This window comes from Protopterus annectens, chromosome 1.part1, assembly GCF_019279795.1.
Source record: "Protopterus annectens isolate FY-2018-M chromosome 1.part1, PAN1.0, whole genome shotgun sequence".
Taxonomy (NCBI): domain Eukaryota; kingdom Metazoa; phylum Chordata; order Ceratodontiformes; family Protopteridae; genus Protopterus; species Protopterus annectens.
In genome coordinates this window covers 207,859,738-207,873,913 of record NC_056726.1, presented here as the reverse complement: position 1 = coordinate 207,873,913, position 14,176 = coordinate 207,859,738, and the positions used below count along the sequence as shown (strand labels likewise).

The 14,176-nt window shown below is 43.3% G+C and overlaps 1 protein-coding gene across 1 annotated transcript in view; it reads right to left on the bottom strand.

The window, feature by feature from the left end:
* Positions 1-14,176, bottom strand: part of IBTK (inhibitor of Bruton tyrosine kinase) — a 1,862,448-nt gene that overhangs the window by 764,480 nt on the left and 1,083,792 nt on the right. Inside the window, exon 17 of the mRNA XM_044074098.1 lies at positions 11,303-11,404. Coding sequence (XP_043930033.1) covers positions 11,303-11,404 — 102 coding nt within the window. The remainder of the gene's footprint in view (positions 1-11,302; positions 11,405-14,176) is intronic.

Genomic DNA, 14,176 nt, shown 5'->3' with positions numbered 1-14,176 from the left:
TTCCCCCACCTTTCTAAAGCTCTGGAATCTCTCTCTGAAGGTAATGGATTTTTAGCAGTGGAGGCCTTAATTCCCTTGGGACCCTGTGAAATAGTTTCTGGGTCAGCCGCATGGCTTTTGTATAGAAATTGGTGTGAATCAGGAACCCGGTAATACCTATCAGGCTTGACTGGAGCTGGAGGTAAAGAATCTGGGTTAAGGCAGGCCTCCGAATACACATAATCTAGTATGTCTAAGACAGGAGGTATAGCCAAAGGCCTGTGCTGAGGGAGCAAGAGGAAATCCCTAAGCCTTTTCTTGGAGTCTGAGTACTCTTGGCCTTCCCAGTGGAAGTGTTCCCTCAAGGTATGTAAGGTTTCCCCAAAAGAGTAATCCTCGGGGGGGGGGGGAGACAGAGGGAATGGACTCCTCTGCATCAGAGTCTTCAAAAGGGGAGTATGAATGTTCCTGGTCTTCAGAATGTTCTGAAATAATGGAGGCCTGGTCACTCTGGGCCTTTTGTCTGGGGGAGGGGTTGAGAACCCCTGGATAAGAGAAATCAAATCCTCAGCCATTTTGAGCATCTGCTTTGTGGGCATGGGGCCTTGAGAGGGGCCCTGTGGAGCTTGTCTTTTAGTATGCATGGCTGCTTTAGACTTAGTGAAAGCCTTGATGGAAAAAGAAGAGGAAGGCCTGAAGACACCTTGAGAGGTGGCAGGTCTGTCTAAACTCTTGAGTTTCACCGCCAAGAGTGGCTTCGGTATCTGTAGTCGGGGTGTAGGCCAAAGAGCCTGCGACCTCGGGCACTGAATACACCGCCAAAGAAGTGTCATTGGTAGTCAGGGGCTGCGTAGGCGCCTCACTGAGAACCGGACCACCTGTAGTCGGCTTTGGCGTGGTGTCGGTAGAAGTCGCGGACCTCGTATATTGGTCCTTATCTTTGTGTCTTTTACTTAAAACTGGAGTCGGAGTATCCGACGACATAATGTAATTAAACTTTTTGCCAAAAAATTGTTGGGCGAACTCCGCCCGACGCTTAGTAGTGCGTCTGTTGAATGTAGCACAAAAACGACAGGCCGAGACGTCATGGTCTGGGCCTAAGCAAGGAATGCAGAGGGAATGAAAATCCTTATGCGGTATTTGCTTCCCACATGAAATGCAATTATTAACTTTGTCTGACATTGCTCTAAGGCAAGAAAAGTTTCCCCAACGGGGTACTTAGCTTTCAAGAAGACTTCGGTTGAAAAATATTCGTAATCTCAGGAGCTGGCCGACCGGCACTTGCGAACTGATTCTGCTTTGGGCACCGCGCGGCAAGAAAGACAGAAGAAAATGGCGTTGGCTGCTTCTTTTATACCCTGTCGCACTGACGTCAGAGAAGAGGCGACGACATCCGAAGCCGGACCTAGAATTTGGAATTCGGCCGACCGAGGACCCGCCTGACAGCAGGAATACCCGTCTGTTATGACTGCAGCTGTATGCACAATGAACATCATGGGCTGTCTTCTGATAACACCACTGGAGCAACAAGGTCCACTGTAGAACTTTCGTGTTATATCTAAACAGGGGAATGAAAGTGATCACTGCTTCCATGGAGCCTAGAAGATGCAAAATTCATCTTGCTGGCGGCTTCTGACATGACAGCACAACTAAAACGTGCTTGTGAATCATTAAAATCCAATCCTGTCTTGAGGAAGTCTGGCATTTTGAAGTTTTATATCCAAAACAGCTCAGCTGTATTCCAAGGACTGAATAGGCTGAAGCCTAGATTTAGCTGTATTCACTGCGATGTCCAAAGCTGAACAAAGGAGGAGGGAGGAGTCTCTGGCCTGAACAAGTAGATCTTTTGAGAGGGCAACGATGAGCCAGTTATACTCAGGTAAAGGAACACCCAGCACCAATGTACTCAGAGATGAGCTGTAACTATTACCATGCACTTGGTGAACACTTGGGGGTCTGTGGTGAGATTAAATGGCAGGGCTCTGATGTAGCAATGAATGGCTCCCAGCTGGAAGTGAAAAAACAATTCTGGATAGCCTGTCCATCTTTGTGTGCTGGTACTCATCTTGGAGGTTGATCAAGCACATTCATCCTTCCTTAGCAATGGAAGAACAGAATGTAGTGACAACCAGGAATTTTGTTTCTTTCACAAACTTGTTAGATGACTTAGGTCCCAGACTGGCCTTACATCACCAATCTTCTTTGGCATTAAAAAGAATCTTGAGTAAATACCGGATTCTCTCTAGTCTCGTGGGACCTCATGGATGACTTGATTTTTTAAAAGGTTTCTTGTCTCTGAAGCAGGTACTTCTCTTTGTGAGGTTAGGACACTGGGAAGTTTCTCTGAAGCTGTAGGGGGCAAAGAAAGGAGATAAACCGTCTCTGGTTATTATCCTCTGCATCTAGGCATCTTGAAGGATGATGTCCAGGCCAACAGATGTAAGGACAAGCACACCCGAGACTGCCTCCACAGAGCAGCAGTTCGGCAAACGTTCGGAAGTACTTGTAGAGGCTTGTTGGAGAAGCAACTCCAAAAGAGTACAGTTGTGTACACTTACCATAAATGTGGATGTTAGAGTGTATTCACTGTTGCAGTCATTACATTTGAGTTATCTGCTTGCAGTAGCCCTCAGTCGGCCTGATTAACAAATTCTTGGGTCCTGCTTCAGATGCTGTCCCTTCTTCCATGATGTCAGGTCATCAGGGGTATAAAAACATGCAGCCAACGCCATTACATCAGTATTTCTTGCCCCAGATGTCAGGTGCCCCCCTAATGGGAAGCAATTAAATCTATAATTACAAGGATATACCTCCAACAAAAAAGCAAATACACCAAAAAGCTTTTTGAGCATAGTAAAGGAGAGTAAAGGTATAGCCAAAAGAAGAAAGGGAGCTGGAGGGAGGGTAACCAGGACTGCAACAGTGAATACACTCAAACATCTACATTTATGGTAAGTGTACACAACTGTACTATGTTCTTCATGTTTCACTGTTGCAGTCATTACATTTGGGTAGATTTCCAAAGCTAAGGTTAGGAGGAGGAATTTAAATAGAATTAGGACCAGCTATAAGACCCTGCAAACTGCAGTGGCAAAGCCAGTTCTGGATTTAGAGAAAATTGGCAAATGATAATGCTTGGTGAAAGTATGCACAGAACTCCAGGTAACAGCTTCTAGGATGTTCCTGGTAGGAACACCCCTGAGAAAGGCTGTGGAGGTAGATGCAGCCCTGGCTGAATGGGGTCTGATGCCCTGTGGGATAGGTTTTCCATGGTGCTTATAGCAGAAATGAATGCAGTGGCCTATCCATTTTAAAATGGTTTGCTTTGAAATAGCTTTCCCCTCTGTCCCTGCAGCAAATGCCACCAGCAGTTGTTCAGATTTCCTTTGAGGTTTAGTCCTGTCAAAATAAAATCTAAGTTGTCTGTGCACATCTAAGGATTGCAGTAACCGTTCCCCTTTGTTCTGTGGGTTAGGAAAGAAGGTAGGCAAATGAATGGACTGATTAAGAGCCACGCTGGATACCCACCTTAGGCATGAAGGAGGGATTGGTTCTGATGGACACCCTGTGTGAAAGGCTCCACTGCCATAAGGGCCTGTAATTCAGATACCCTTCTTGCAGAAGTGATTGCTAAAAGGAAAGCTGTTTTCCAGGAAAGGAATTTTAAATCAGCAGTAGCAGCTGGCTTGAAAGGAGGAAGAGTGAGTTTCTCCAAGACAAAGGTCCCAGGCTGGAGTTGGAGCTCTCCTGGGTGGCCTTAAACATCTGGCCCCTCTGAGGAACTGCTTGAGCAGTGGGTGAGAGAAGAGGGGAGGGTCTGTGCTGTAATGAGCTGAAATGGCTGAGGCATGAATTTTGATGGAGGAAAAGGACAAGCCCTTATGAAGCATCTTAGTCAAGTATTGTGGAATCTGAGGTAAATTGGGCACTGCTGCACTCATCCCTTGAGATTGATTCCAGGCACAAAATCTTTTCCATTTTGCAGCATAAGATTTTCAAGTACTAGGCCTCCTTGCCTCTAAAATGACATCCATCACTAATTTACTGAGGGATGGTAAAGGAGAGATTAAGTAACTAGCCAGGCTGCTAGGTTCAGGGTTTGCAGCTGAGGGTGCAGAATATGGTTCTCCTGCTGAGACAACAGGGAAGGAGTCTGAGGCAGGTGCCATGGGGCCAAGCATGACACACTGCGCAAGAGGGGGTACACCAGTGTTGGTGAGGCCAGTCTGGTGCAATTAAAATCATCCTTGGCTTGTCCTGTTTGATCTTTAGAAGTACCTTGGAGAGCAGAGGCAAAGGAGGAAAGGCATAAACTGATAGTTTTTTCCAGCTGAAGGATAAGAGCATCCACTCACTATCCAAGCTAGCTTCTGAGGAATCCTTGTGCAAAATTTGTCTAATTGATGGTTCTGGGGGGAGGCAAACAGGTTTATATCTGGGCTCCCCCATTTGTTTGTCAACATGTTGAAAATCCTTGGTTCCAGTTTCCACTCGTGTGGGTCCATGGGTTTTGCTTAGTCCATCTGCCAGTGTATTTAGTTTTCCTGGCAGGAATTGAGCTTGTAGATTCACTTGGTAGCTCAAGGCTGTGTTCCACAATGCCATGGCTAGTCTGCAGAGGGGGTAAGAATGTGTACCCCTCTGTTTGTTTATGTACCACATGACAGTGGTGGTGTCCGTCTTTACCATTAGCTGTCCTGGAAGAATGTGGTCCTTGAAGGCTGTCAGAGCATTTTGTACAGCTAACATTTCCTTTTCATTTATGTGCAGGTGCATTTGACTTGGGTTCCATTTGCCCTGAATGCACTTCCCTACCAGGTGAGCGCCCCATGCATAGTCTGATGAGTCTGTTGTTAAGGTTTGGGCGGCTGGGGTTCGTGAATGGTAGCCCCCTGTTTTGGTGGCAGGCCTCTGCCCACCAAAGAAACTTTAGGTGTAGGCAAGGTATGACAGGAATCATTGCTTCTAGATCCTGTCAATGTTGACACTATAGGCTTTTGAGATGCCACTGTAGTTTCCTCATATGCAGCCTTGCATATGGAATTAGAAGAATGCAGGAGGCCATGAACCCCAAGGCTTGCATTATTTGCCTTGCAGATAGCTGGGTTTTTGTGGCCACTTGTTTGAAGTAGGTTGTCAAATGAATCAGTTTCTCTGGCGTGAGGAAAGCCATCTAGGAAGTTGTAGTCAAGCTTGCTCCCAGGACTATAATTTGCTGACAGGGTACCAGGTGTGATTTCTTCCCATTTATGGTGTACCCCAGACAAGTCAGCACCCTTTGAGCAAAGGCCAGATGATTCAAAAGTATATCCTGGCTTTCTGCCTGAATTAGACAATCGTCCAGGTATGGGTATATTTGAATATTTCTTTGCCTGAAAAATGCAATGACTGGAGCTAGGCACTTTGTGAATACCCTCGGTGCAGTAGATAAGCCAAAGGGCAGTGCAGAGAACTGATAGTGCATGTAGCCTGCTTTGAAGTGTAGGTATCTTCTGCAAGACTCCGTGATAGGGATTGTGCAGGTATGCTTCTTTTTTTAAGTCTAGTGTTGCCAACCATGCATCTTTGCCTAGCATAGGAAGCAGCTGGTGAAGAGTCAGCATTTTGAATTTTGGAATCACCAGAAAGGTGTTTAGTGTAGAAAGGTCCAGGATAGGACGCCATGTATTGCCTTTTCTGGGTACCAGGAAAAGTCTCTAATAAAAACCTTGTCTCTTTTCCTCTTCTAGTACCAATAATAGCCCCCATGCTTAAGAGAGAGAGAACTTGATTTTGGGCCTCTGCCCACTGATTTGTGGGTAGATCTGGCCACCCGCTTGGTGCTGGTAACGTGTGGATGTGAAATCTGTATCCTTGGGACACTATATTTAAAACCCATTTGTCCTGGGTAATGAGTTCCCAGTTTTTGGCCTGCAGACCAATCTTTCCGCCTAAAGGAGCATTCGGTTGGGAAGTGCTTGGAAGTTTTAAAAGCAAGTCATTGCGACAGTTTTCCATAGGGGGGAGTCTCACTACTCCCACATTTGGGTGCGGAAATCCCCCGCTGCTTAGTCTTGTGTGTCCCCTGGGACTGAAATCTGGGGTTTCTGCTGTGTCTGGGTTTGGCTTGAGAAGACCTGGAAGGGGCTGGAAAGGACCAATTCTTAGATGGCCAATGCCTACTAAACCTATTAGTCTGAACTTGCAAGAAATCTTTAACAGTTTGCATAGATTTAGCTTTATCATCCATCTAAGAACTTCCTCAGCTTTGTTGCCAAACAGGCGGTCCTGATTTAAGGGAACACCCAACAGTTTAGCTTTAACATGATCAGGCAAAGATCGCTCCTTAAGCCAAGCATGCCTTTTGAGAACAGACCCAGTAACAGCAGCCCTGCAAGAGGCCGCTAATGAATCAAATCCACATTGCAAAGTACGTTTACCAACCTGTTCAGCAGAATGCATTAAATCCTGTAATTCTTTATTTTCAGCACAGTCAGGAATCAACATCATTTTCTGTTTAAGCAATCCAATAACATGTTGTTGATACTTTAACATATGAAACTGGCAGTTTAAATCCTAAAGGCCAAGGTTGCAGAAGTGTAAACCTTTTTACCGCATCTAGCCAGTGCCCTGGTGTCTCTATCAGAAGGGGTAGGATTTTTAGCAGTAGAAGCCTTAATGCCCTTAGGTCCCTGTGAAATAGTCTCTGGATCCGTAACAGGATTTTTAAAAAGAAGCTTGTGTGAATCAGGAACTCTGTAATATCTGTCAGGTTTTCTGGGAGCATGAGGCAAAGAATCGGGGCTAAACTAGATTCCGAAAAGGCATCATCAACAATGTCTAGTACAGGAGGTATAGCTAAAGGCCTATGCTGAGGCAGGAGTAAGAAATCCCTAAGCCTCTTTTTTTGAATCAGAAAAATCCTGGCTTTCCCAGTGGAAATGTTCCCTTAGAGTATGTAAGTTTCACCAAAAGAAAAATCCTCTGGAGGGGAAGCAGAGGGAATAGAGTCCTCTGCATCAGAATCCTCATAAGTGGATAAGGGCAAATTCAGATCATCAGAAGAATCAGAAAAATCAGCATCCTAGTCAGAAGATTCATAAACAACTTCAGTCCTAGGTCTCTTAGAAGGGGAAGTTGGCTTCCCCTGATTAAAGTTATAAGATCGTCAGCCATTCTTATCATTTGTTTTTTAGGCATAGAGACCTGAGCATGTGGCCTGGGCGTCAGTTTCTTAGGCATGGTTCGAGATTTAGACCTAAATGAAGAAGGAGGCATCGGTTTAATATGCAAGTCCGTAGGCCTGAATACACCCTCAGAAACCGGTGCCTGCACAGCGGCTCCGGACCCATCCAAGGTAGACACATCTGCAGGTTCCACAGTTGAAGCATCATGCGGTATACCGGGCTCTGAATGGGTCTCAGTAGAGGCCTGCGAATCAGAAGTAGCGGGTATCAGGGGCTGCAAAAGCGCCTCACTGAGTACCGGTGAACTGGCGACTGGCTTAGGAGAAGCATCGTCGGCAGCTTTGGACCTAGGCGGCCTGTCTCTGTCTTTATCTTTGTGTTGTTTCAATGGCTAACCAATGACATTTCTGGATAATTAAACCGAGAACTGAAATATTTAGAGGCAAAAATATACCGACGACAGATAGCGCGCTGATTAAACAAACAACAAAACCGACAGCAAGGTACGTCATGGTCAGGGCCCAGGCAAGGAATACAGTATGAATGAAAATCTTTGTGAGGTATTTGCTTTCCACAAGTAATGCAATTATTAACTGTTACTGACATCGGTAAGGAGCAAGAAAAAGTTTTCCCAATGGGGTACTTAGCTTTAGTTGAAGAGTTTGTTTCTGAAACTCGAAAATGAAAATTTCAGGAGTCGGCCGACCGGCACTTGCGAACTACTACTGCTTCGGGCACCGCACTGCAAGAAAGACTGATGTAATGGCATCTGCTGCATGTTTTATACCCCTGACGACCTGACGTCATGGAAAAAGGGACAGCATCCGACGCAGGACCCAAGACTTTGTTAATCAGGCCGACTTGAGGGCTACTGCAAGCAGATAACCCAAATGTAATGACTGCAACAGTGAAACACGAAGAACATCCCTAGTTCTGCAGACCACCTCTGCATCAGGGGGTGATGTCCACCACTACAGTTTCTCCTGCTGCTGCGGGGGGGGAGGGTGTCTCTCTCTCCAGAAGTATCAGAAATTAACTTTTGTGATTTACAGAACCAAAGTTCCTTTCTGCCCTTTTGGGTTTCTTGAAAAGGTCCTCTGGCGGCACACAATTTGACCTCTATTGCAGTGAGCGTCTTACTGTTTTGTTCACTCCTGGAGAGCATTTCCTTCACTTTTGGACTGAAGACTGTTGATCCATCACCACCACCATTGAATCTACAATGGACTTTTACTCCAATAAGGACAGTCTTTAGGTGACGCTAAAAACTTGTCAGGCTTATGGGGAATTGGCTCTGCTACATCTGACCCTTTCTATGCCTGCTTTGAGATTAGGTCACCATCTCATCTGCTGGAGGGACCACCCAAGAAGTAGATGGGTCACCCCCAAAAGACTTGAAGAATACTGACTCTTACTGGGAAGGGGTTTCAGAAGACCACTCACCCTTTGTCTGATTATTTATAACATCTCTCTAAATCAGACATTCTTGAGGGTACCTTAGCGACCCTTCCCCTTCATCTAAGTCAGTATCTTCAGTGAGCGATTCCAGTAGAGAATCAACAGCCTCCTTTTACACTTGTGTTACAGACATACCTCTCCAGTGGGATGTTCCAGGTCCAAAGCACCACTCCAATAGGATATTACGGAGAGGACTCACAAGACAGTTGGGGTTCCTAAACAAGAACAAGCTAGGCTTTCGGAAGCTGGCTGTCCTGATGGAATAAGAAGAGCAGGCTCAGGATCTGGGGGAAATCCTGAGGGGGAGGGATGGATCTAAGCCCAAAAGGGAAGTCTGCACTCTGGGGAGAGAGAGAGAGAGAGCATTCTTTTGAAAGCCTTAAAGGCAGAATCAGAGACAGAATCAAGTACCCTTACAGAAGGAAATGAAGCCCCTAAGACTGGTCCCAAATAATAATCCAACTCAGCTCTGAAGCTAACGCTGGAGCCAAACTGTCAAATGCGGAAGCCCCAAGAGAGAGAGGAATGGTTCCTAAGATTTCAGCACTGAATCATCTCTGACTCAAACAACTTAGCCTGGAGATTCAGTAGAATCCAAAGAGCTCTGATCCAAATGGATCAAAGACAATTTGAGTCAAACAGGATCATGCCATCAGATCCAAAGAAAACATCCCCTGGAGGAATGCCAGATTTAAATTACCTGAATCAACAGAACAATTGAGGAAAGAGCAATAACCTGATGAGGAGGCATGGCCAATCCCCTGGTATCAGCAGAGGGCCCCAGTTGGATGAGAGTCCTGAGGAATTTCATCATCTTGTTCATGGTAGCCTCAGAAAGTCTCCTGGAGGTCCTAACAGAGCGGAGAGAGAAAGAACTGGAGGAAGGTCTAGATCAGATGAAAACATCTCTCCTAGAGATTAGGGGATCTCAAACCTAGAAGATATGGACCTTGGAGAAAAATGAGACCATGCCAGAGGCACTGTACTGGACCCAATGAGGATCGGTTTCAAAGTGAGGACCTGATACGAAGACTCTGACAGCTTGGGAGTCGGGGTCAAAGAAGGGGAACAATCCAAAGACCATTTCTTTGATTCTTTGGATTTTCCTTCTCCCTCTCTTTCTTTTGTTTTGTCACCTGTAGCTTGATTGACTGGTTTCTTAGACATAGGAGAGGCAGACTGCAGCCTCCAAGCAGTAAACACATTTTGTATGAGTATTAGAGTTTGGTAATTTGTGGCCACAGACCACACATTTTTTTTAAAACAGCAACAGTTTTTTGGACATCTTGAAGATCTAACTGGAGGTAAAAAAACAGTAACTGTCAAAACACAACCCAGAAAGGAGTTACACCACCAGATTGATAAAGGGACGGGGAAAGGAGGATTGGCAACAGGCGCTCAAGAATAAAAAAGAGCCTAGATAAAATCTAAGATTAAATATATATGTTATGTATTTTTTTTTTTTTTTTTTTTTTTTAGGTAAAGGGAAGATAAAGTAGGAGGAAAAACTCCACAGGGAATATAAAAAAAAAAGTAGGAGAAAAACTCCAAAGTGAAAGGCAAGGAAAATCAAAACTCCAAAATGTCACTTATCTCATACTGATGTACCTGAGCACCAAGGACCATGTCCATAGCAATGGAGCAGCAAACAAGACCTGAGGTATTTTGTTCTTTAAAGAGGAATTACAGACAACAGGAAGAGCTTAAGCACTAAATCCAAGCTTGTCAGTGGTCGAAGGACCTAGTTTGGATTCAAAGACCCATCCACTCAGGAATAGATGGAAGTGGCAATATCAGATCTAAAGGTATCAGACTAGACACCAACATCTACAAAAGCAAGGGAAATTATTATCGTCCAACATGATGTTGTGTAAAGTGAGTCATGCAAAAAACATTCAAGAATTGTGGCTACAATTTTTTGCACTCTTACTTCTATGTTACTTTATTTTTTTTACTCTTAATGGATTTCTGTTTTCTGCTCTTCATTTCACTTTACAGACTCTTTCTTCATCATTTATCCCCACACGTCTATATTGTTTATAAACATACTCAAACTCTTCTGACTGGCACACAGATATGGAACGCAGAAATTTACTTCCAGATTAAAATGCAAAGCTCAGAGACTTTCCAGAAACCCAGTTTCCAGCAAAATGAAGTTTCTTTAATACATTACAGCATTTCACAACACTGCATTTCAATATTCACAAATGCAAAAATTAACGTCCACAAATAAAATTATGACATGTACCACCACTTACAGTACAGCTTATAAACTTTACTTCTGCAACCTTACAAATAATGTTTGAAGAATAAGATATCTGCTGGTTGCTAATAAAATACTTACCTTTTTGAAAAATGCTTACAGTTGCAGTAAATTACAATGGTAATCAGCAACCAAATAAAAGTAAGGCACATTCACAACAGTCATCTGTTAATATCGTGCTAAATTTTCAAATGTTCTAAAAATCGTAATATGATTACAGTCAGTAAAAAATAAACTCAGGCCACAGCACCTTTACATCACAGGGTACTGGAACACTACTCTCTACATCAGCCCTCACAAAGAAGCAGAAGACATCTACAATGACTTGGTATATCTTACAGCTTTACATTACTAACCACAGAACTCTTGAAAATGCACAATACAAGCAGTAACGCATTTGCATATGCATGCAGGATGTCAAAAATGGATTACTTACATCTTTCTGTAATGGCAACTTCACACATTTCCTTCAGTCTGGTTACTAGTAGCTGATCTGCCACCACGAGAACATTACAAAGAAATTCAATGCTTTCAGATTCTGGAGGGGAAAAAAACAATAATTATTTACCACAGTGCTAAAGATTTAGAAGTCGTATACTGATACAGCATGAGTTTTAAAACAAACCATGCACATTGCCCAGTCTAATGTCTATGTACAGTTATGGAAAACCTCACTTAAGCAGAAGTGTTCAAAAGGACAAAGGAATTCGTATCTCCCATGAGGGTTATTTTTGTGCAACATTTGGTGGTGTTCTAGAGGTCACAGGCCCATCTTCTCCTCAGAGGAGAAAGATCAAATGGTAGTGGGTACAGACCCATTGACCTCTGTGATTTCTCTACTATTAAATAGCTGCTTAACAAGACAGAAACTATACTAGATAACGCAAAGTTTTAAGGTTGAAGAGAAGTAACCAATAACTGAGGTCAAGGCCATAATCAATTCAACTGATAATTCCCCCACACAGTAACCAATGTTACTTCAGTTGACAACATAACTGTTAAACAGTCTTTAGCTTGTGAAAGTAATATTTATATATTAGAGGTGCTTATGGACCACTCACTCAAACCACTGGGACACGAATGAAAAAAGAAGGTTCATACCTCTCAACCTGGAACCATAAAAAATCTGTACAAAGGACCATGAAAAACAGGTACAAATCTGTATGCTGATTAACATAAAATTTGCATACACAGTTATATAACCATGCCCACTTGTAACAGAATTGTGGGATAGCTGCTTTTAAAAGCAAACTAAAAAACAAACAAGTATTAAACACAAAATAAACAGAAGAACAATACTGTTTCAAATTAAAGCAAGTTGTAATTAAGTAGAACAAAAAAAAAGAAACACTGTGCAACCCATTAGCCAAAAATTGTAAACCCATCACAAAGCATCTTCTAGTTGGCACATCATAGGAGGGAGAATAACAGAAAAGGATAACAACAAGAATCTGGGATGGCAGTGTGTGTATTTAGGGAAGTATCCTCCTAATAATGCATGTATATTAGAATAATAAATCAGCTATGGATAAAAATAATATATTAGCAGCTGATAATCTATCTGTTCTCACATTCTATTCAAAAAGCACTGCCAGAAAATATCTGATCTGACCATTGATTCTAAGTCTCAAATAGCAATGCATTCCCTGCTAATGTAATTTAATCCACATCTAATGAATGTAGAACAGAGATAATTACAGCTAATTAGAAAGCTTGCTGTTTTATATAGCAGACAAGTTCAAAATTACTTTTCTGAAATTCACTATCCTGCAAAGCAAACTAAAGGGATCATCAAATGTATTCCAAAAAAAAAAAACAGGGACCTTGTTGTAACATATCCAGTTATGCAGTGTGTGGGAACCACAAAAAAAAAAATCTGCCCCATGGCCAGTAAAAGTAAATCCTCGAAAGCTGCAGTCTGCTTTAAAAAGTACAGTTGTGTACACTTACCATAAATGTAGATGTTCGAGTATATTCACTGTTGCAGTCATTACATTTGGGTTATCCTGCTGGCAGGTTGCCCTCAGTCTACCTGAATTCCAAAGTCTTGGGTCCTGCATCGGTTGCTGTTGTCCCTTCCCTGACGTCAGGTCGTCAGGGGTATAAAAAGATGCAGCTGACGCCATTTTCTTCAGTTTTTCTTGCCCCAGATGCCAGGTACCCCCAAGAGGGTAGGCTAAATATATGCAAGTAAAACACACATGCACCAAAATAAACTTTACCATCATCTATAAGCAAATACACCGCATAGGTTGTATAGATCAGAGAAGTAAAGATAAGTTCCAGCAAAAATAAGGGGGGTGGCAGGTGGGTAACCTGGAATGCAACAGTGAATACACTCGAACATCTACATTTATGGTAAGTGTACACAACTGTACTATGTTCTTCATGTTTCACTGTTACAGATTACATTTGGGTAGTGTCCCAAAGCTATGGTTGGGAGGCTGGAGCTAAATAGTATTAGGAGTGGCTATGAGGCCCTGCAGAACTGCAGTGGCAAAGCCTGCCCTGGATTTAGAGTAAAGTGGCAGATTGTAATGTTTTGTAAAGGTATGCACTGAACTCCTAATAGCAGCCTCTAAAATGTCTTTGGTTGGTACTCCCCTGAGAAAGGCTGCAGACGTGGCTGCAGCTCTGGTTGAATGTGGCCTAATGCCCTTAGGCACTGGTTTGCCATGCTGTGAGTAGCAGAAACAAATTCAGTGACCTATCCACTTTGAGATAGTTTGCTTAGAGATAGGCTTTCCTTGTGATCCTGCAGCATATGCCACTGGTAATTGTTCTGTCTTTCTGAAAACTTTAGTTTTATCCAAGTAGAATCTAAGTTGTCTGTGTACGTCCAAAGAATGCAGAATTTTCTCCCCCTTGTTCTATGGATTTGGATAAAAAGTTGGCAAATGAATAGTTTGGTTAAGGGCTACACTGGATACCACCTTAGGCATAAATAGGTTCATAGGTTCATACTAGGCTATCTGCCCGAGGGCATTTACAAGCCTAGCCCATAGTTTTGTGGCTTACGCCACCCCTTTAGTATGGGGAACTATACCCATTATTTTGCTGTGCCTCTGTTGAGCAGTGACACTGAGGTAATCCCTGGGGTATATCTGCGATCTCCCATCCATTGGTCAAGATTTCTCTTGAACAAGGCCAGCGAGGTGCTCTGCCTCACATATACCGGGATTTTATTCCACAGCATAGGGAGTCTTTGGGTGATAAATCTATCCCTCCAGCACGTCCTATTAATAGCCGTGTCGAGGTTTAAGTCTCCCACCCTTGTGGCTCTGACGGATCTAGATTTTTTGAGGTGAAG